This window comes from Pelophylax lessonae, assembly GCF_965119305.1.
Source record: "Pelophylax lessonae genome assembly, chromosome: 3".
Taxonomy (NCBI): Eukaryota; Metazoa; Chordata; class Amphibia; order Anura; family Ranidae; genus Pelophylax; species Pelophylax lessonae.
In genome coordinates this window covers 553,445,344-553,465,087 of record NC_138770.1, presented here as the reverse complement: position 1 = coordinate 553,465,087, position 19,744 = coordinate 553,445,344, and the positions used below count along the sequence as shown (strand labels likewise).

General features: G+C 46.0%; 1 protein-coding gene across 2 annotated transcripts in view; it reads left to right on the top strand.

The window, feature by feature from the left end:
- ATL2 (atlastin GTPase 2) overlaps positions 1 to 19,744 on the top strand; it is a 223,932-nt gene that overhangs the window by 153,556 nt on the left and 50,632 nt on the right. For both annotated transcript variants that reach the window (XM_082249141.1, XM_082249140.1), the window contains exon 9: positions 14,847 to 14,974. In XM_082249141.1, coding sequence (XP_082105267.1) covers positions 14,847 to 14,974 — 128 coding nt within the window. The remainder of the gene's footprint in view (positions 1 to 14,846; positions 14,975 to 19,744) is intronic.

Sequence of the window (19,744 nt, the reverse complement as noted above, 5' to 3'; positions counted from 1 at the left end):
TGAGTTTTTTATGCACGCACTATTAAGCACTTTTATTTGCTTGCTGCACGGAATATTATATATTTATATAATTGATTTGCTTGTTGCATGTACAATATATTTATTTATTTATTTATTTATTTATTTATATATAACTATTTATATATTTATTTACCAATAAGCAACAGAAATATTTTTAATTTTGAGTTGTGCACTTTAAAATATATCTATTACCTTTAATAATTTATTCACTAATAAGCACTTTTAATACATATTTAATACACGTGCTACCCTGAACAAGTTTTATTCCAGTAAATATAAAAGATCACCAGCGCCTTTTTCATCTACGTCCCATATTTTATATTGTTTTCACAATTAAAAGGGCAGCAGGTTCAGATATATCTTTAAAAAGAGCCAGGCGCCTTCCTATAATTTGCCATGACATAGCCATACTGGACGGGGGCTGGCCTGCGAGTTAAACGTCCCGTGAGGGCGCATACGATCTGGCCTCGGCCTGAAACGCAGCGTTCCTCCTGGCCAACAGCCCCCCATTCCGATGGAGGGGTGGGCTGTCCGGAGCGGTGCCCACCCTGTTTCCATGGTATGGTAAGTAGCTGTCCCTCCTCTTCCGCCTGGTGGGTTTTGAGGTGGACGTGAGGCCTTTTCCTGGGACGGTGAGACCCCTGGTTGCCCCTCTTCCTCCCCCCCCTCTTCCCCCCAGGCTCCTCTAAATTTCGGTAGACACTGTGGGTGTTCCTCTTTCTCCGCCTAATTTGAAAGAATTTTCAGAGTAAGGATGACCAAAGCATATCCTTGGGGTCCCTAAGCGGTTTGCTAGGCAATACCCCTATGAAGAGTCCCTGAAAGTGCTCTGTTCCACTGGTGGTGGAACCTCCAGTTTCCAAGTTAAAAAAGCAACCATGGTTCCGGTTGAAGAGTCTCCGCCATTTAAGCACCCGGCTGAAAACAAAGGCAGAGGCAGTTGCCCGCAATATGTTCACCCTGGCTGGCTCGGCATTAAGGCCATGTTTACCATTGCCCTGGTGTCGCAAACTCTGGCTGAGTGGGTTAAGCTTTTATGCCATGACCTGAGGCGAGAACAGCTCCCACCTGCCTTTGCTGAGCTGGTGGACCAGCTGGTCCAGGGGTTTCAGTTTCTCTGTGCTGCATCTTTGGATGTGGCTCGACTCTCTGTTTCGGCAGTGATCCTTCGGCGTGTCCTTTCGGCTAAAAATGCTGGTCTACGGACTGGACTTAAAAAGCGCTGGCTGTTCTTTCTTTTCAAGGAGATCGCCTGTTTGATGCTACACTGGATGACAGCATTAAGGGTCTCACAGGGGGGGAAGAGTACCTTTCTTCCACAGGCTACTAAGGGCAAGGACCCTCGTCGCAGACGTGGTCCCTCCTTTTCGGCTCATAAGTTTCAGGATCGACTGACAAGGGATCGAAGCCTTTCGGGGTGGGGGGGAACTCTGATGGATTCAAGCAACCGGGTCTAGCAAGTCGAGAACGGGCTACTCCAGAACCGCAGACAACGCTCCTTCAGTATGAAGGTGCGTCCTCACCCGTATCTGGGGGGGGACTTCTTTGCTGGTTTCAGGACCGGTAGCCTTCCCTGGTACAAGTGGGTCCACAAAGTCATACGATCCGGATAGAAGATCGTGTTTCATGCTTGCCCTCCAGAAAGGTTCTTTCCTTCCTTCTAACATGCGACTGTCCCCAGTCTGCTTACAGGCCCTCTTTGGGGCAGTGCAAGATCTCTTGCTTCAAGGGGTGATTGTCTCAGTTCCAAATGTGGAACATTTTCAGGTGATTTACAGTTCCCAGGAAGGAGGGCAAGGTGAGTCTAATCCTGGACCTCATCCATTCGCACAGTGGTGGCTTCCCTGCGTCAAGGGAATTTCCTTGCCTCTATAGACATCAAAGATGCCTACCTTCACATTCCAATGTGTCTGTCACCAACCCTTCCCCCGCATTGCAGTGGGAGAGGAACATTATCAGTTTGGGGCGTTACATTTGGTCTAGCCTCCGCTCCCCAGGTCTTCACTAAAGTGTTGGCTCAGGTACTGGCATTGTTACGCCAGCGGGGGAATCAAGATCCTGAGCTATTTATATGATCTCCTCTGCAAGCAGGGTCTTCTGCTTTGCTGGCGAAAACCCTGGAGCTCACCATACGAACGCTGAAGGAGTTCGGCTGGATTCTGAATTCAGAAGTCAGCCTTGGTCCTTAGCCAGAGTATTTCTTCCTCCAGACAAACTTCAGACACTGCAGGTTGCAGTTCGTCTTCTGCTGACCAGCAGATGGTCATCCTTCCTAGATTGTATGCGGGTGCTGGGCCTGATGGTGTCAACCTTTTGAGGGGGTCAAGTTTGCGCAGTTCAATACAAGGTCCCTGCAAGGGGAGATTCTCATCATATGGGACAAGAATCTGCAGTCTCTGGACAACCAAATCTAGCTGAGCCAGGGTACGAGAGATTTGGTGGCCTCGTTCTCCGGCGCTCAGGCAGGGCAAAATCCTTCCTACCATTGTATTACACAGTGGTCACCTTGGATGCCAGCCTGTCCATGTGGGGAGGCATCCTCAGCAGAAGTTCTGCTCAGGGGGTCTGGACCCTGGAAGAATCCAGACTACTAATCAATGTCCTGAGTTACGGGGAATCAGGCTGTGCCTGGAACATTGGATGGCTTGTCTACAAGGCTGTCCAGTGCGCTTTCAATTAGGCAATGCCATGGCCGTGGTTTATGTCAAATCTCCAAGGGGGCACAAGAAGTGTCTGGATGGCTCTGGAGGTAGCTGGCATTCTCTGGTGGGCAGAACTTTTTGTTCCAGCCCTCTCCGCTGTTCACATTCCTAGGGCGGATTACCTCAGTCAGCAGGCGTTAGACCAGAGGGAATGGTCACTTCCTCCGGAAGTGTTTCATCGGTTGTGTCTCCATGAGGGCACCCCCGAGGTGGATCTGTTGGCATCTCGGCTCAATAGAAAGGTACATAGGTTCTTGGCTTGGTCACGGGATCCTTTGGCAGGCGCGCTGGTGGCTCTGTGGTATCTGTATCGTCTGATTTACGCTTTCCCTCCTCTCAAGCTTCTGCCAAGACCTCTACAGGATCGATGCAGAAGGGTTTTTGGTAATTTTAGTGGCCCTGGACAGGTCTTGCCGGGCCTGGTACGCTGACCTGGTGCGGCTGGTTCCCGACGTTTCCTTGGAGGCTTCCCCTCAGGGAGGATCTGCTGTCCCAAGGGCCAATCTTCCATCCTACTTAAAAACACGCCTCCACTATGGGGTTTTACCATCCCCCAAACTGCAAATGTAAACAAGCCCTTACTGTACTGAGCCCCCTATAAGGCTCTATTCCCAGTGATACACTGCGGTTTACAAGCACCTCCGGTGCAGTGCACCTGCAGCTTTTCTGCGGGTTAGTTGTGCTTTGCCATAGACTTCTATTATATCTTGCATGTGTTGTGCACTTTCTGAAAGCAAACAAAAACTCCTGCATTCAGGAGTATGTGTTATTTAAAACACTGACCCTTTTCTTCTTCCACCTTATGTTGGTATCACTCTCCAGTCTGCTAGAAAGGTTGCAGGCGAAGTGCCCTTGGTATTACTCCTCCTGGAACAGGAACCGGCGCTACAGAGGAAGCATTGGCCTATGTGGCTCCTGCTCTCTCGGCGTCCGCTGCTTCATCCACTGTCTGTGCCAGCTCGATGCACTCTGATGCTCTTGGATGACGGTTCAGCAACCCGTTGATCACGTTCTGGGCTTGCCGACCCACCATCCCAGAGCATGCGCTTCACTGATTTGAGATCACGGGCCACATCTGAAGACTCCACGGGCCATATGTGGCCCAGGGGCGTTGAGTTGAGCCCCCTGACTTAAGATTTACTGGTAAAGGCTATATCTTATTCCTACAATACAAGAGACTGAACTTGTAATCCTAGATCATGCGTTATATGCAGTTATTTTCAGGTGATGGAACACTGGCAAAAATGTCTTTTGAAGAGTCTCCGCCAAAAAAAAAAAATCTTGTGAATTGTTTTAAAAAGAAAAAAAAAATATTCATTTTTTTTTTTTGCCTGAAACTTCTTTCAAGATCTGTTTATTGCCCTAGGATATCTAACTGTTTCCAGATTTATTACACTTGGTGTATACCTTGTGAACCATTTCCTGCCCACACTATGTGGGGCAGGCCTCTGTTTGCTTCAGGCACTCAGCATTTTGCTGAAATTTCATTGCAGCAACTCAAAATAGTATTCAGTAGTTTGTAAGGCCACCACGTGCTTGCATGCATGCCTGACAACATCGGGGCATGCTCCTAATAAGACAACGGATGGTATTCTGGGGTTTTTCCTCCCAGATCTGAACCAGGGCATCACTGAGCTCCTGAACAAACTAAGGTGCAACCTGGCGTCGTCGAATGGACCGAAACATAATGTCCCAGTGGTGTTCTATTGGATTTAGATCAGGCAAGCGTGGGGGCCATTCAATTCCTTCATCCTCTATGAACCGGCTGCATACTCTCATCACATGAAGCCGAGCATTTTCGTGAACCCAGGGCCCACTACACCAGCATAGGGTCTGACAATGGGTCCAAGTATTTTATCCCAATACCTAATGGCAGTCAGGGTGCCATTGTCTAGCCCAGGGGTAGGGAACCTATGGCTCGCGAGCCAGACGTGGCTCTTTTGATGACTGCATCTGGCTCGCAGACAAATCTTTAATAAAGGGGGAAGTGTCCGGACGTGAGCCGCGCTGGACGTGTAGTCCCAGAGCTCTGACCCACCACCAAACCAGTCATGCTGAACAATGTTACAGGCAACATAACGTTTTCCATGGCTTCTCCAGACCCTTTCACGTCTGTCACATGTGCTATGGATGAACCTGCTCTCATCTTTGAAAAGCTCAGGGCACCAGTGGCAGACCTGCAAATTCTGGTGTTCAATGGCAAATGCCAATCAAGCTCCACGGTGCCGGGCTGTGAGCACAGGGCCCACTAGATGACGTCGGGACCTCAGGCTACCCTCATGAAGTCTGTTTCTGATTGTTTGGTCAGACGCTCACACCAGTAGCCTGATGGAGGTCATTTTGTAGGGCTCTGGCAGTGCGCATTCCGTTCCTCCTTGCACAAAGGAGCAGATACCGATCCTGCTGATGGGTTAAGGACCTTCTACGGCCCTGTTAAGCTCTCCTAGAGTAACTTCCTGTCTCCTGGAATCTCCTCCATGCTCTTCTGACTGTGCTGAGAAACACCGCAAACCTGGCAATGACTCATATTGATGTGCCATCCTGGAGGAGTTAGACTGCCTGTTCAACCTCCTATAGAGTCCAGGTATCGCCTCACGCTACCAGTAGTGACACTGACCCTAGTCAAATGCAAAACTAGTGAAAAGCAGTCAGAAAAGATGAATAAGGAAAAAAATGTCACTTGCCTCAACCAGTAAAACCATTCCTGTTTTGGAGGTCATCTCATTGTTGGTTGCCCATCTAGTGCCCCTGTTAATCAGTTTCAGCTGCTTTGGTGTTAATGAAATTAACAACCCCCTCTGCTACTTAACTGACCAGATCAGTATCCCTGAAGTTTAATTGACTTGATGCTATACTCTGATTAAAAAGTGTTCCTTTAAGTGTGTGTGTGACATTTTTTTTCTCCTTCTAGTCAAAGTGTCTAGAGGATGTGATAACTGCATTGCCTCCTGGATGAATATTCCCACCTGTCTTATCCATGAAAAAATGCATGCAGCACATTGCTGAATTCCTGCTGCTGTCTTCTACAGCTACAGGAATACAGTCAGCACCTACGTTATAGCAGCTGCTTATCTTAATCATACAGTAAAAAACACAGGCTGAGAATTCATAGATCCTAGGTTATAGACTTGTACCTTCAAGTTGACACTGACAAAGATTTTGAGGACATTCCCCCCTGGGCTCCTTCCCTATCCCGCTCTGTGAGTCTTTCGCAAGTGTTGCAAGTTTAGACCCTTTTTTCTGTTCGAGAAATCACTCTTGGCTTAACTAAGTTATCATTTTATCTTTGACTATTGCAGGCCCAGCTATGTAGCCAGCTATTTCTGGACCATGGCAATGAACAACCAATATTCTGCGTTCATGGACCGTTCCTTAACGGAGCAATTACAGTAATGATCTTCTGCTCTGCTCTATTGTGGGGAAGCAAGAGCAAGTAATGAAACTAATTTTCAGAATTCTCCAATCTCTGTTCACATGCACAGAATCTTGTGCCTCAAAGCTTGAGCAGCTAAAGCTACCTTTAAGGAGGGGGAGGGGAGGGGGGCGGAGCCTGATACATATGCCCTTTTGAAGGCGGATATCCTTTTCGGGATGAACTTTACAAATTCATCAAAGATGTCCCAGAAGAGATTGTTCCACCTCCACAGTTAAAGATTCCAAATCCCGCTCTACCTCTTTAAAATGCAGAGAACCTTCTCACCATATCCAGGCTTCAACTTTAAAACCTAAATTAAATTTTTTTTGAGATGTTGATGCAGGTATGTCCCCGGTTGCACTATTGTAATCAGACAATCGGCGTGTGCAGCCATTGGCTGCAAGTGCTGATAAAATACTGTTTTTTAAGCATGACTGTATGACAGAAGACGGTCATTAGACCAGCTTCTGTTGGATACAAAACAACGGTAAACATGTCCGAAAGTTGGCTAGTTCAGCAGGAAATTTTTGGTCGACGAGTATCCTACATTAAGACTTGGCCCTCTAAGCCCAACAAGTCTTATAAACCAAAAAAAATGTGCAGCAGTCCAATATAAAGTGCATCAAAATATGATATGAATAGAAAAAAGTGCATAGATTACATTAAGATAAAACGTGCATCAATCTATAGCCGAATATAACCATATACAGAAAACATATAATGTGCAAACAAAGTAGCTATAAAGTTCTAGTGCTCTTATAATATCCAAAAGTCCAATAAAAGTCCAAAGATCCTATAAAGAATCCTCTTAAGACCTTTATGTGATAGTGATTCCCAGCTTTGTAATTTGTTCACTGTGCAGCCAAAAAGCAGTGATCCTTCACACTTCTGCACTCACCAGAGCACTAATGGCCATTAGCATGTAATATCAACCGTTCATACAAGCACATGGAATCCATTCTCAGATCCCCACTCTAGATTGTTTTTCCCCAAAACAGGGTCCTTGAACACGAGCCTGAAATGTGTGCCTGAATTGCAGAAAGTGAAATAAGTGGGTTTTAGGCAAATTATTTAAGGTCTTCAATCCAGCAATCGACAAATGTGCACCAACTTTTGACACAAGGAGTAGCTGTACCAGTTCCTTCAGATGAATCTTTCAAGGTTTGTATTCAAAACATTTCGCCATCCCAAAGCCATGGGTTCTTCCAAAATTCTGGATGGAATCTGTAAGATCTATCATTGCTTCTCCTTCCTTCCCAGGGCGGTTTCAGCTTTTCACCTTACCCAGGGTATTCTTGTTTAAACTGTATATCAAGAGATTTCCCTTCTTTTTCTGGATGTAGTCTGAACTGTGCATATCTATCTGCTACTTTGTCTTCCCTGATGGTCCCATTCGGTCTAGGCACACTCTATTGGATCTGTGGGAGCTTTTGGCATCAGGCAACGTTTTCCTAGATTTGCAGGCATTCCACCTCGTCTTCTGTTCACACGTTTTCTAAGTTTTACCAGATGAATCCTTCTTCTGATGCTTGCTTTGGGCGGAAGGCTCTTCAGGCAGCTCTTCGAGTTGCAAGCAGTCCTCGGTTTGTTTAAAGTTTGGCTTGTTAGCATTTTGTTTGCTGTGTTGCCCATCCTCCAGTTGGGCTGCTTTCGGGTATCTCAATAAATCCTAATCCTGTGTCCCTGAAAAAGGAAAGTATGGCCAAAGCTTTTTTGGCCATACTTATTTGTGAGTCACAGGAGTTCTTTCATTCTCCTGTGTCCAGGGTCAGGTGAAAGTAGGCTGTTGCTATACCAGACTCTATAAAGATCCTGAAAATATTTTCTGGATCTATCCCACTGCCTATCTGACAGCTCCGACCGCTCCCACCCCCTCCCCAGCTTGGCACTCTAGTAAGCACTAGGGAAGCAGAGAGCAGGGATTGGCATTCACTGCTCTGCTCTGAGAATATTGAGAACTGAGCGATCAGCAGTCATATAATTGCTCAGTATTTGGTCTTAGAGCTAGCATGGGACTGCTGCATCTTGACTTTGATGCTGCAGCATAGAGGTAGGTAGGGAAGTTTGTTTTCTTTCAAATCCCATACCTCTCCTTTTAGGACCAAAAAGGAAACTGGATTTTTGTACAGTGCCCGTCCTGTGCTTATGGACTTACCCTCGGCACTGCTTTTTTACAAAACTGATGTATGCTGGGAGTGGGAGAAGATACAGCAGGCTGATCTTCCTTTTTTTTTTTTTTTTTTTTTGTGCCGGTGTCAAAATGTTTTCTGTAGTTAGCAGTATACTCCAGATGATCTACTAGAAGATGAACTAGAAGAAAAATATTTTATAGTGAGAAGAGCAATTACAATATTTATCTCTTTCCAATCCTTTTTTTTAAGGTTATAAACCAAACCGGAAATCATACAATATCAATTTCTCTTTTGTTCATTGACGGACACAGCTCCAGAATCTTCTTGACCATTGGGTTATGCTGCCCCCTACAGGTGTAGGACACGGGGTGCTGTGGAGATGACTACCTTTGTTTGATAGCATGGCGCCATTTTGCGTAGGGCTCCCCCCCCCCCCCCCTTTAGCACTGTTTACCTTGCCTGTGCGGGACCATTTATTTTCACGGAGGAGCTTGGAGGGCGACCCCCCCTCCTTTTTTTTTTTTTTTTTTTTTTTTTTTTTTTTTCACAGGGTCTAGTAGGTGGTCCATTCGTGGGCCATGGGTCGACGTCCCCTTTCGGGATTGCAGTCGGCGACCCTCACCTGCCTTTTTTGTGTCTATGCAACAATCATTATGTTTCAGGGTGAGCTTAGTATGTTGCAAGCCTACTGGGTCTACGTCCATGCACTTCAAGTGCTCTGATAGTGAGGATGTTTCCTCTTCTACTGCAGCTGTACATGCAACGGCGCTGGTGGATGCACTGATTGTATTGATGCGGGCAATTTTAAAAAAATTGGAGGATGCATCTGCTGCTGTGTCGAAGGTACCCGCAGCTCCCCAAAAGCGGAAAAAGGTGTCCCATTTTTCCGCCTACTTACAAAATTGTCAGTGTCCGTGACCTAACCACATTATGTCGGAGCCTAAGTGTTTTTGCTAGACTGTATCATTTGAAGAGTCCCTGTTTAAAAAAAAAAAAAAAAAGTGGACATTCCCACCTGTGTTTTCAGGCCGAATAACTCCACTTTAATTCCGGTGGAGGAGTCTCCAGTTTTTAAAGACACCTTTGGCGGGAGAGCCAAGACTTTGGTCCGCCACATGTTTCCTGTGGCCAGTTTGGTCCTTAGGCTGGTGTTCACCATAGCATTGGTGTCCCAGGCTTTAACGGAGCAGGCAAAGCTTTTGCGCCAGGATCTGAAGGAGGAACAGCTTGCCCTTGCGAGCTGGCAGACCAGTTGGTCCAGGGGTTGCAGTTTTGTCTGTGGTACTGGATGCGGTTCCCTTGGTTTCTCGGCTGTCCGTGACAGCAGTGGTCCTTCGGCGCATGATAATGGCTAAAACGCTGATCTGCAGACCAGTCTTCCAAGACTGCCTTATCTGTTCTCCCATTTTTTTAGGGGATCGCCTGTTTGGATCTTCCTGGATGATATCCTTAAGGGTCTTACTGGGGGAAGAGTACTCTTCTTCCATAGGCTGCCAGGGGCGAGGAGTCTCGTCACAGAGTGGGTTCTTCCAAACCTGCAGACAAGCCCTCTTCTGAAGGGGCACCCTCACCCATGTCTGAGGTGGGAGGGTGTCTTCCCTTTCTGGACTCATGGACCTTCCTGATTCTAGACAGGTGGGTCCACAAGCAGATCCGGTCCGGCTACAAGATCGGGTTTTCGGTCTTATCCTCCAGTGAGTTCTTTCCTTCCAGTCTGTGTTTGTCTCCAGACTGCCTGCAAGGTCTCTTCGGGGCGGTGCAAGTCTTGGTGATTGTTCCGGTTCTAAAATCGAAACCTTTTTAAGGCTTCTAGTCAAACCTGTTTACAGTTTCCCAGGAAGGAAACAGAAGTTTCAAATAGGGTCCATTCGTACAATAGTGGCATCCCCACATCAAGGACGCTACCTTTATATTCCATTATATGTCCGTCATCAGTCATCCTCCACTTGCCATATGTGAGGAGCATACTTAGTTCATGGCATTACCCTTTGGTTCGCCTCAGCTCAAACTGGTATTAACAAAAGTGTTGGCCCCAGTGTTGGCAATGTAGCGGCAACGGGGGATTGACTATCTTCTTCAGCGAGCAGGGTCTCCCACTGCTCTAAAGGACAACCTGGACATTCTGTAGGAGTTCAGCTGGAAATTGAACTTCCAAAAATCTGCTCTGGTTCCGTCCACCAAGTTGGACTATGGGTCTGACTCTGGATCGGGTTCAGCTTGGGTATTTTTTCTTCCAGAGTAACAAAAACTCCAAAGCTGCAGGATACGACTCGGCTCCTGTTGTTCAGCAGTCGGTCTCCTTTCTGGACTTGCGTGCGGGCGTTGTGCCTGGTGGTGTCTACCTTCGAGGCGGTTCCGTATGCACAGTTCCACTTGAGCCTCTGCAAAGGGAGATTCTTGCTAAGTGGGACAAGAATCCACAGTTTCTAGATAATTCTTCCTTCCCCTGTACTGGGCGGTGGTCCCCCTGGTTGCCAGCCTGTTCGGTTGGGGAGGTGTTTTGGGCACGGATGTACTGAAGGGGTCTGGACTCTGGGGGAGTCAAGACCTACCGATCAATATACTGGAACTTCAGGCAATAGGATTTGTTTGACTGGTTGGACAAATCGCCTTTAGGAGTGCCAGGCAAGAATCTATCGGGCAGTGCCACGGCTATGACGTAGGTCTATCGCCAAGGGGCACAAGGAGTGTCCTGGCGGCTCGTGAGGCAGCCTGCATTCTAAGGCTCAGCTGTGTCTTTGGTGGGGAACTCCCAAGGTGGACCTTTTGGCCTTTCGTCTCAACAGGAAGGTACAGAGAATTGTGGCAAGGTCTCTGGATCCTCTGGCCGACACAGAATCTGGGGCCAGTATCTTCTGATATGCGCCTTTTCCCCCCTAAAACTTCTATCGAATCTTATACGAAGGATTGAGGCAAAAGGGATCCTGTCATCCTAGTAGCTCCAGACTGGCCTCGCCGGTCTTGGTACGCCCATCTAGTACGGGTGGTCGCCTATGCCCCTTGGAGACTTTCTCCCAGAGAAGATGTATTGGCCCAGGGGCCAATCCTCCATCCTGCTTTAGTCGCTGACTTTAATAGCTTGGCTGTTGAAGGCCTGGTTTTGCAGGATAGGGGGTTGTCTGAATTGGTCATTTACACGTTGTAAAAGATTTAAAAAATATATCTCTAAGAAGGTTTTACCGTCGCGCTGAAAGGTGTACATTGCGTTGTGTGAGTCCCTTGGGGTTCATCCCCGTTCCATTTTGGTGGCTCAGGTTTTGGCATTCCTCCAACGAGGTGTTGAGCAGCATCTGGCCTTGGGTACCATCAAGGGCCAGATTTTTAGCCTTGGCAGTCTTCTTTTGCCGTCCTTTGGTTACAAATTCTTTGGTTCGCACCTTTATTCAGGGGGTGCGCCACTTGGTTCCCCAGTACAGTCTCCGTTGCCTCCGTAGGATCTCCATTTGGTGCTGTCTGTTCTCCAGTACCCTCATTTTGGAAATATTTGCGAGGTTCTTCTGCTTACATTGTCCCAGAAGGTAGCTGCCTTGGTGGCCATTACTTCTGCATGCAGGGTGACGGAGCTGGCGGCGTTGTCTTGTCGTTCACCTTACCTGGTGGTTCACAGAGATAAGGTGGTGCTTCACTCTTGCTAGTCGTTACTTCCTAAGGTTGTTTCTGGTTTTCATCTGAATAAAGACATTGTGTTGCCTTCCCTGTGTTCTAAGCCTGTGAACATCTTAAGGAGATTGCCTTGCACTCTCTGGATGTGAGTCGGGCGATCAGGGTGTAATAAGGACCTGGTTCCCTGCTGGGATCTGCGGTCCTGGCATTTTTTCCCTTTTTTTTTTTTTAATTAAATGTTGTTTTTCTTTTATTTTCTGTTCCTGTGAGAACTACAATCAACTCCTGGACTGGGCGACGTGCTGGATATCCTAGATCCTTATGGTCTTCCCAGTCTTGCCAGCAAGCAAGGATTCGGCTCAAGGGGTTTGGACTCGGGAGGAGTCCAGTCTGCCGATCAAAATCCTGGCGAATCGGACAATCAGGCTTTGCCTGTCCCAGTGGTCGGATCGTCTAAAGGGGTATCCGGTAAGGATTCAGTCAGACAATGCCATGGCTGGGGCGTATGTCAATCATCAAGGGGGCACAAAACGTGACGTGGCAACCAGAAAAGTTGCCGGCATTTTCAGGTGGGCAGAATGTTAGGTTCCAGTCCTCTCTGCTGTGCACATTCCAAGAGTGTAAATTGGGAGGCGGATTACCCTTAGTCGGCAGGCCCTGAGTCCGGGCGAATGGTCTCTTCATCCGGAAGTGTTTCAACAACTATGTCTCCGTTGGGGGACTCCCATTGTGGACCTGTTGGCCGCTCGTCTTAACCAGAAGGTTCAGAGGTTTGTGGCAAGATCTCGGGATACCTTGGCCAACGCCGCCGACTCTCTAGTGGCCCCTTGGGGTCAGTATCATCTGATTTATGCTTTTCCTCCACTACAGCTTCTGCACAGAATGGAGGCAGAAGGGATTCCAGTCATTCTGGAGGCTCCAGACTGGCCTTGTCGGTCTTGGTACACAAGCTTCATAAGGCTGGTAGCCGATGTTCAATGGAGACTCCCTCTCAGAGAAGATCTTTTGTCTCAAGCTCCAATTTTCCATCCTGCTTTACGGTCACTGGCTATTGAAAGCCAGGTACTGAAGGATGGAGGGTTGTCAGATTTGGTGATTCCTACTCTTTTAAAAGCTAGAAAATCTACCTCTAGGAAGATTTATCATAGTCTCCAGGGCGTACATTTCTTGGTGTGAGTCCCGGGGGGGGGGGGGGGGGTTTCTCCCGTTCCTTTTCAGTGTCCCATCTACTGGAGTTTCTACAACAAGGTATAGATAAACTTTTGGCTCTGGGCCCATCAAGGGCCAGATTTCTGCTTTGGCAATTTTTTCCAACAGCCGTTGGCTACATATTCTTTGGTTTACACTTACATTCACAGGGTTCGCCTATTGGCTCTTCCAGTAAGGTCTCTGGTACTTCCGTGATATCTCAATTTGGTTTTATCGGTTCTTCAAAGACTGCGTTTTGAAAATATTTGTGAACTTCCTCTGCTTACTCTGTCACAGATGGTAGCTTTTTTTGGTGCCTTTACTTCTTCACCCAGGGTGTAGGAAATGGCTGCGTTGTCCTGTCAATCATTCCCTGGATGTGGTTCGGGCAATCAGGGTGTACCTGGCGGCGATTTGGAAATCGGATTCCTTGTTTGTCCTTACGGATGTTTCTCGTAAGGGGCAGGCCGCATCTGCTGCGACCGTTTCCAGATGGATCAGGCAGACAGTGGTGCAGACCTATTCCATTAAGGGTCAGGATCCTCCTTTCCCTGTTAAGGAGCCTTCTACAAGGGCGCTCAGTGCCTCCTCAGGCATCAGTGGTTCAGGTGTGCAAGGCGGCCACATGGTCGTCTGTGCATACATTCACTAAGTTTTTTACAAGGTGGATGTCTTTGCATCTGCAGATGCTGCGTTTGGCCGTACGGTTTTGCAGGCCACTGTTACAGACGCTCCTGCCTCTTGAGGGCTATTCTTTCTGGGTGGTGAGCTCCAGTTGTTCCTGGTTGAGCTCCTGCTTGGCTATGGTTTAGCCCGTTTTGGGAACTATATGCATTGATGTGTTTTTCCCACCCCTCATGTTGACACTTCTTTGGGACGTCCCCAGTGTCAAAGAAGATATGGAGCTGTGTCCGTCAATGAACGAAAACAAGAACTGGATTTTTGTCTTACCGTAAAATACTTTTCTATAATGTTCATTGATGGACACAGCACCCACCCCTCTAATTGAGTTGGTTTATGTATTCTTCTGACACTGCTTGTTACAAACTAAAGTCCTATAGCAGGAAGTGGGAAGTATACCCCCCTAGGACGGCCCTAGGGGCGTAGTCAAGTTTTTGTTTCCACCTAGTCTTACTCCTATTGAGAGCAACATAACGACAGAGTCAAAGACGATCTGGAACTGTGTCTGTCAATGAACATCAGAGAAAAGGATTTTACAGTAAGACAAAAATCCAGTTTTTGCCTTACTGTAAAATTATTTTCTCTGATGTTCGTTGATGGACACAGCACCCACCCCTCTATTGAGTTGGGTTATTTATTCTTCTGACACTGCTTGCAACTAAACTGAGTGCCTATGGCAGGAAGTGGGAGTATACCCCCTGGGACTGCCTCATAGGGTTGGTAAAGTTTTTTTCCTGCCTAGTGTCCTACTCCTGTAGGGGGCAGCATAACCCAATGGTCAAGAAGATTCTGGAGCTATGTCCATCAATGAACATCAGAGAAAAGGATTTTACGGTAAGACAAAAATCCAATTTTTTTTGTCTCTGATGCCCAGAATCAAAAGTAAAGGCAGATCTCCCCAGATTTGCCCAGACAGAAATAGCGGTCTGAAAGCAGTTCTCCCCTTAACCCACTCCATCAAACCTGGAATTTAAACAATATGAATGGTTTATGTAGCTTTTGGAGAGTCCAACCCAATTTTCTCTCCTGTTCCAGCCATTTATTTGTACATTTTCATGTAATTTAATTTACAGGTTTCTGAAATCCTGTCATTCTCCCTTTTAGACATAGATGATGAGTTCAAAAAGGAGCTTCAAAATCTAGTTCCTTTACTACTTGCTCCTGAGAACTTGGTCGAAAAAGAAATCAGTGGCAACAAGGTGACTTGTCGAGATCTCTTAGAATATTTTAAGGTAAGTCCACCTGGTTGTTAATGCAATATGCCTTTTTTGGATATAAAACTTGCGTTCTATCATGATTTTTTAGATTTATTTTATTTTTATTTTTTTAAGATATACATTCCACTGAATTCCTTACCTCTGAATGCTTACCTTTAACTAATGTGTGATTGGACAATAGGCATATTATGATGGTTTTCAAGATCCGATAGGGTTAGAGATGCAGACTGTAGCCATCTATTAGGATGCATTTTTTAATACGTACATGGTGTAAATCCTATCAGAGGAGTAAGGACTCTGTTTCTTGGTCAGCGTGTTCATTTAAACTATTACTTTTCCAAAATATTTTCATCACTTGACATGACCATAGAGAGTAGACACAGTTGGGGAAGGATTGCCACACATTATACAATCTTCTTGTACAATTTTCTTTTAGATTTACCAAAATCATATAATATAAAGTCAAACCTAAACCGTTTCAATTTGTATGCAATCAGGCAGGCCCTTGCACTACATAGTTAACTGTAAATCTAAAGGAAATTGAATAAGAAAACTGTGTGGCCAGCCTTAATTTCTGCATCAATGCACATGCGTGGATAGGGAACATACCGACAGAAGGAGATCTGATATGATAAGGGCCCTTTCACACTGATACTTTTTATCCTGATTGTTTTCCTTGCAAGTAAAACGCAAGAAACCTTTTTCCCTTTAAATCCTGTGGGACTTTTCACACCACTGCGTCATCGGTACAGTGCTTTTGAAACCCGCACCAAAGACGCAGCTTCCCATTCAAATGAAGCTAAATCGTGGCAAAATCATTGTGAAAAAGCACCTTGATTTTGTGTTTTTTGAGTCACGTGTCCATTTTTCACAGGTGCAAGCAACCCAAAATGCACGAGAAACGCTCAGCAAAATCACTACAGAGCAGTGTTATTTGTGCCAACTTCTCAGGGGAAAAAAAAACCTACAATATTCTCAATAAAAAGTCTATATTTTATAATACAGTCAATGTTAAAATTGTCTTAAACAATCCACCAATATGAGGTGTGCTATATATCACCCTGAATAAAGTGTGCGTCCGATCATGTATATTTTACCTACATCAGACCAGAACTATATATATGTAAATATCACAGTTGTTCAACTTGAAGCAAACCTACAGTAATGTGCTAAAGTTTTATACAGGTTCGAAAAAATGCTGTTAAGCAAGAAGGCTTTTAAAAATATATATTTAAAATTTTAAGTGTATTTTCATCCATTTTAAAATGCACAGTGAGCAAAAGAAAAATCAAATCAGTATTTGATGTGTCCACCCTTTGCCTTCAAAACAGTATTAATTCTTCTAGGTACACTTGCACACAGTTTTTTAAGGAACTCGGCAAGTAGGTTGTTCCAAACATTTTATAGAACTAACCCAAGATCTTCTGTGGATTTAGGCTGCCTCAAATCCTTCTGTCTCTTCATGTACTCCCAGACAGACTCGATGTTGAGATCAGGGCTCTAAGGGAGCAAAACAATCATATCCATGACTCCTTGTTCTTTACGCTGAAGACCGTTCTTAACCTGTTCCCGCGGGCTGCATGCATATATGCGGCCTCTCGGCAGGTGGGCTTTGATGCAAAAGTTTATTGTGCTGAAGGTCTGCGCTCCCACTACGGTAACTAAACTGTCAAAGAAAGCTCCTGATGCATACTTGCGATCGGGGACTTTTGATCGTGTGACAGCCAATCACAGTGGTCACGTGATCAGAATTCCTGCCTCTGCCTCCCAGCAATTTGATCCACTAAAGGGCCGGGAGGCATGGTGGGAAGCAGTTAATGACAATGGCTGTATGTTTGGGGTTGCCTTGATGCAGTATAAATTTGAGGCCAGTTGCACTCCTCCCTGATAGTATGGCATGATAGATAAATATCTGGCTGTATCTCTTGGGAGGATATCAGGAAAGCATTGACTTGTACGGCACCTCTCATGCCACCACTAGACCTGTATATTGACATGCGGTGCTGCGAAGAGTGCCCTCGCTGTGGGACTACAGATCGCAGCAGTGCTGTTTTTGTGTGGGGCCACAATTGCAGTATTAAAGGGGCCACTCAACATTTTTCCTTGTTGTGACAGTGGGGCACTTGTGAGATTAGAAAGAAACAAATCCCTCGGGTAACCAAGGCACTGGTGTTTGAAAACATAATTATAAACGGAAAAAGATATGGGACTTTTTAGGTGCTCACAACCTTAAGAACAGTCACTACATTGTTAAAAATGTCCTATTTTACTACATTTTGCATATTAAAACCATCCAAGGAGCTAAAATGTACATTAAAACCACAACAGGAGATCATATTTTAAAGCCAGTTCTTTGTGACAAGGGAGATATCCTCTGCTACTACTGAAATACAGCAGCAGCTTTCTGGAATACTTGCTGGCTTGGCCCGCCTTTGTTGCAAGTGGAATTGTTTGCCCCCTTTTCCCTCCATGTTAACAAAAGAGGAACCAGTGGAGGAAGAGGTAGATGATGACTAGATTGTTCCGGTATAAGGTGACCCAGAAGAATCCTTATCCAAGGGTTTATATCGGCCCCAAAAATGGCATTGGTGAGTGTTCTCACAGATGCGGACCAATTAAAGTTACCACTTGCCGAATCCTCTGCTCAAAAGGTTGCAGGATTTGGATCATGGTAACCACCACAACATCTCAATCCTTTTCTGTACATCCTCATTTTAGAAAGATTTTTGATCACCCTAACAGGACGTTAGTTCTGCCAAACAAGGTTTGCTTAGCAATTCCATATTGTAAAGGAATTCACTGAGAAAAGAAGTATGCTTTTGGTAGATCTTGCCGATTCTTATACCGGTAAAGACCCTCACGTGTCCAGTGAACGAGGTCTCAGTATTTATGATGCCTTGAACAAGAAATGCCTCATTTGTTCAGGTGGTGACAGCTTTACGTCCAGAAATTACGGCTGTAGGTGTGGGTCAGAGTTCTACGGGCGGAGCTCATCGCATAGCAGGGCAGAGGGATCTTGCTTGTGGTAATGCCAAACCAAGCAGAAACATGGAGAATTTTTCATATGCTCTTCACGCTTCGCCTCTCTGTGGATTTCTTGAAGGACTCCACACAGCAAGGGATCTTGCTTGTACCATGCATGGAAGGGTTGGTCAGCGAAATTACCCTGCAAGAGGCATGCAGAACTTTATCTTTTCTTTCACAATATTTTTATTGAATAAAAAATTTGCATGCGAAAAAACAGTTAAATGACAGCAGGGCCAATAGTGGTAGGTATCCTAAGACCAAATCATCAGTCCCACAATCAAATAGCCACATTATATACCACAGCCAAGAAAATATTAACAAAGTTAGGGTGCCAATATATTAATGCATTTTACCAGGGAGACGAGAGGAGGTATGACTCCCAGCAGTCAAATACCTAGGGAATAGGCAATATGGAAACCCATAGATTCATAGAATTCAACAAATAAAGTAATCAAAACCGCACCTGAAGGCGGCGAGTGTATATGAAATATGGGCCATAGGTTCAGGCCAAGGTTTAAGGGGGCTATCACTGGAACCCTTCTATGCAGTATTCAATGTTATGTCTGCTGAGGGGTAGGTTAAGGCAAAATTGAGCACCCCAGGAAAACCAAGAGGCGATAGGTTGGCCCAGCATGCAGGCGGTTGACAGTGATAAAGTGGAATATAAGAAAAAAGGAAGAAAGACCGGATGGAAGCAAGAAACTAAAAAAAGGGAAAGGTGAGGGTGGGGGGGGGGGGGAGCCATAGGAGAGGGGTGAGGGAGTTTTGAGGCAAGCGTAGCTGAGCACAATTGAGATTCTACCTGTCCAAAAAATGTGAGGGCCGTCACATTAACGGAAACTGATTTACCCAGGGTTGCCAGACGAGTCCTGCGTATCGCTGTGAGCTTATCTCTGTGAGCTTTTTACTTATCAAAGTTCCGTGCGCCTGTCCTTTTTCCTCCAAAGGATAGGAGAGGCGTTTTTCATGCCTTCGCTATGGTGTTTAGCAGCCATAAAAATGTCAGTCTTAAAATGCGTTTTCGCCTCATCAATTCCAATATAGGCTTATGAAACCATGCTTCCCATGGGTTTCTACGTATAAGAGTGCAAAATCGTATTGAGTCCTGAACCTGGCCCGCCGCCGCAGTCAGCACCACTTTACTCACAGATGAGAGTACTAAGAGCCGAGGCCTCAGCATTTAGAGCGGAGGAGGATTTAACATCCTCCTCCCTTGCTCCGCCTAAGTGGTTTAGCTCCACCCACCTCCTCCATCTCAGGCGGCACGGTCAGAGGGGAAAGAACTGCCAGGACTCGAGAGCTATGGTCTGGTTTGAGGTGAGGCTGACTGAGCGCAGGGGATGGATCATATATGTCATGGGGAGCCAGACTGCACTGCAGAGAGGTTCATGCTGGGACTTGTAGTCCTTTACTTTTGGGGGATGTGATTTCCCCCCCCCCCCCCCATAAGTGGAGGACTACAGGTCCCAGCATGAACCCCTCAGAGCTGAGGATGCGATAACCCCCACCTAGTTAAGGTCTACAGGCTCCAGGATGAAACCATGAGATCTTAGGGGTTCATGCTGGGACTAGTAGTCCATCTTTGGGGGGGGGGTCACAGCTTTAGATCTAAGAGGTTCATGATGGGACTAGTAGTCCTCTTTTTTTTGGGGGGGGGGGTCACAACCTTAGATCTTAGGGGTTCATGATGGGACTTGTAGTCCATCACTTTTGGGAGGTATGAACTTCCTAAAAGTGAAGGACTGCAAGTTCCAGCAT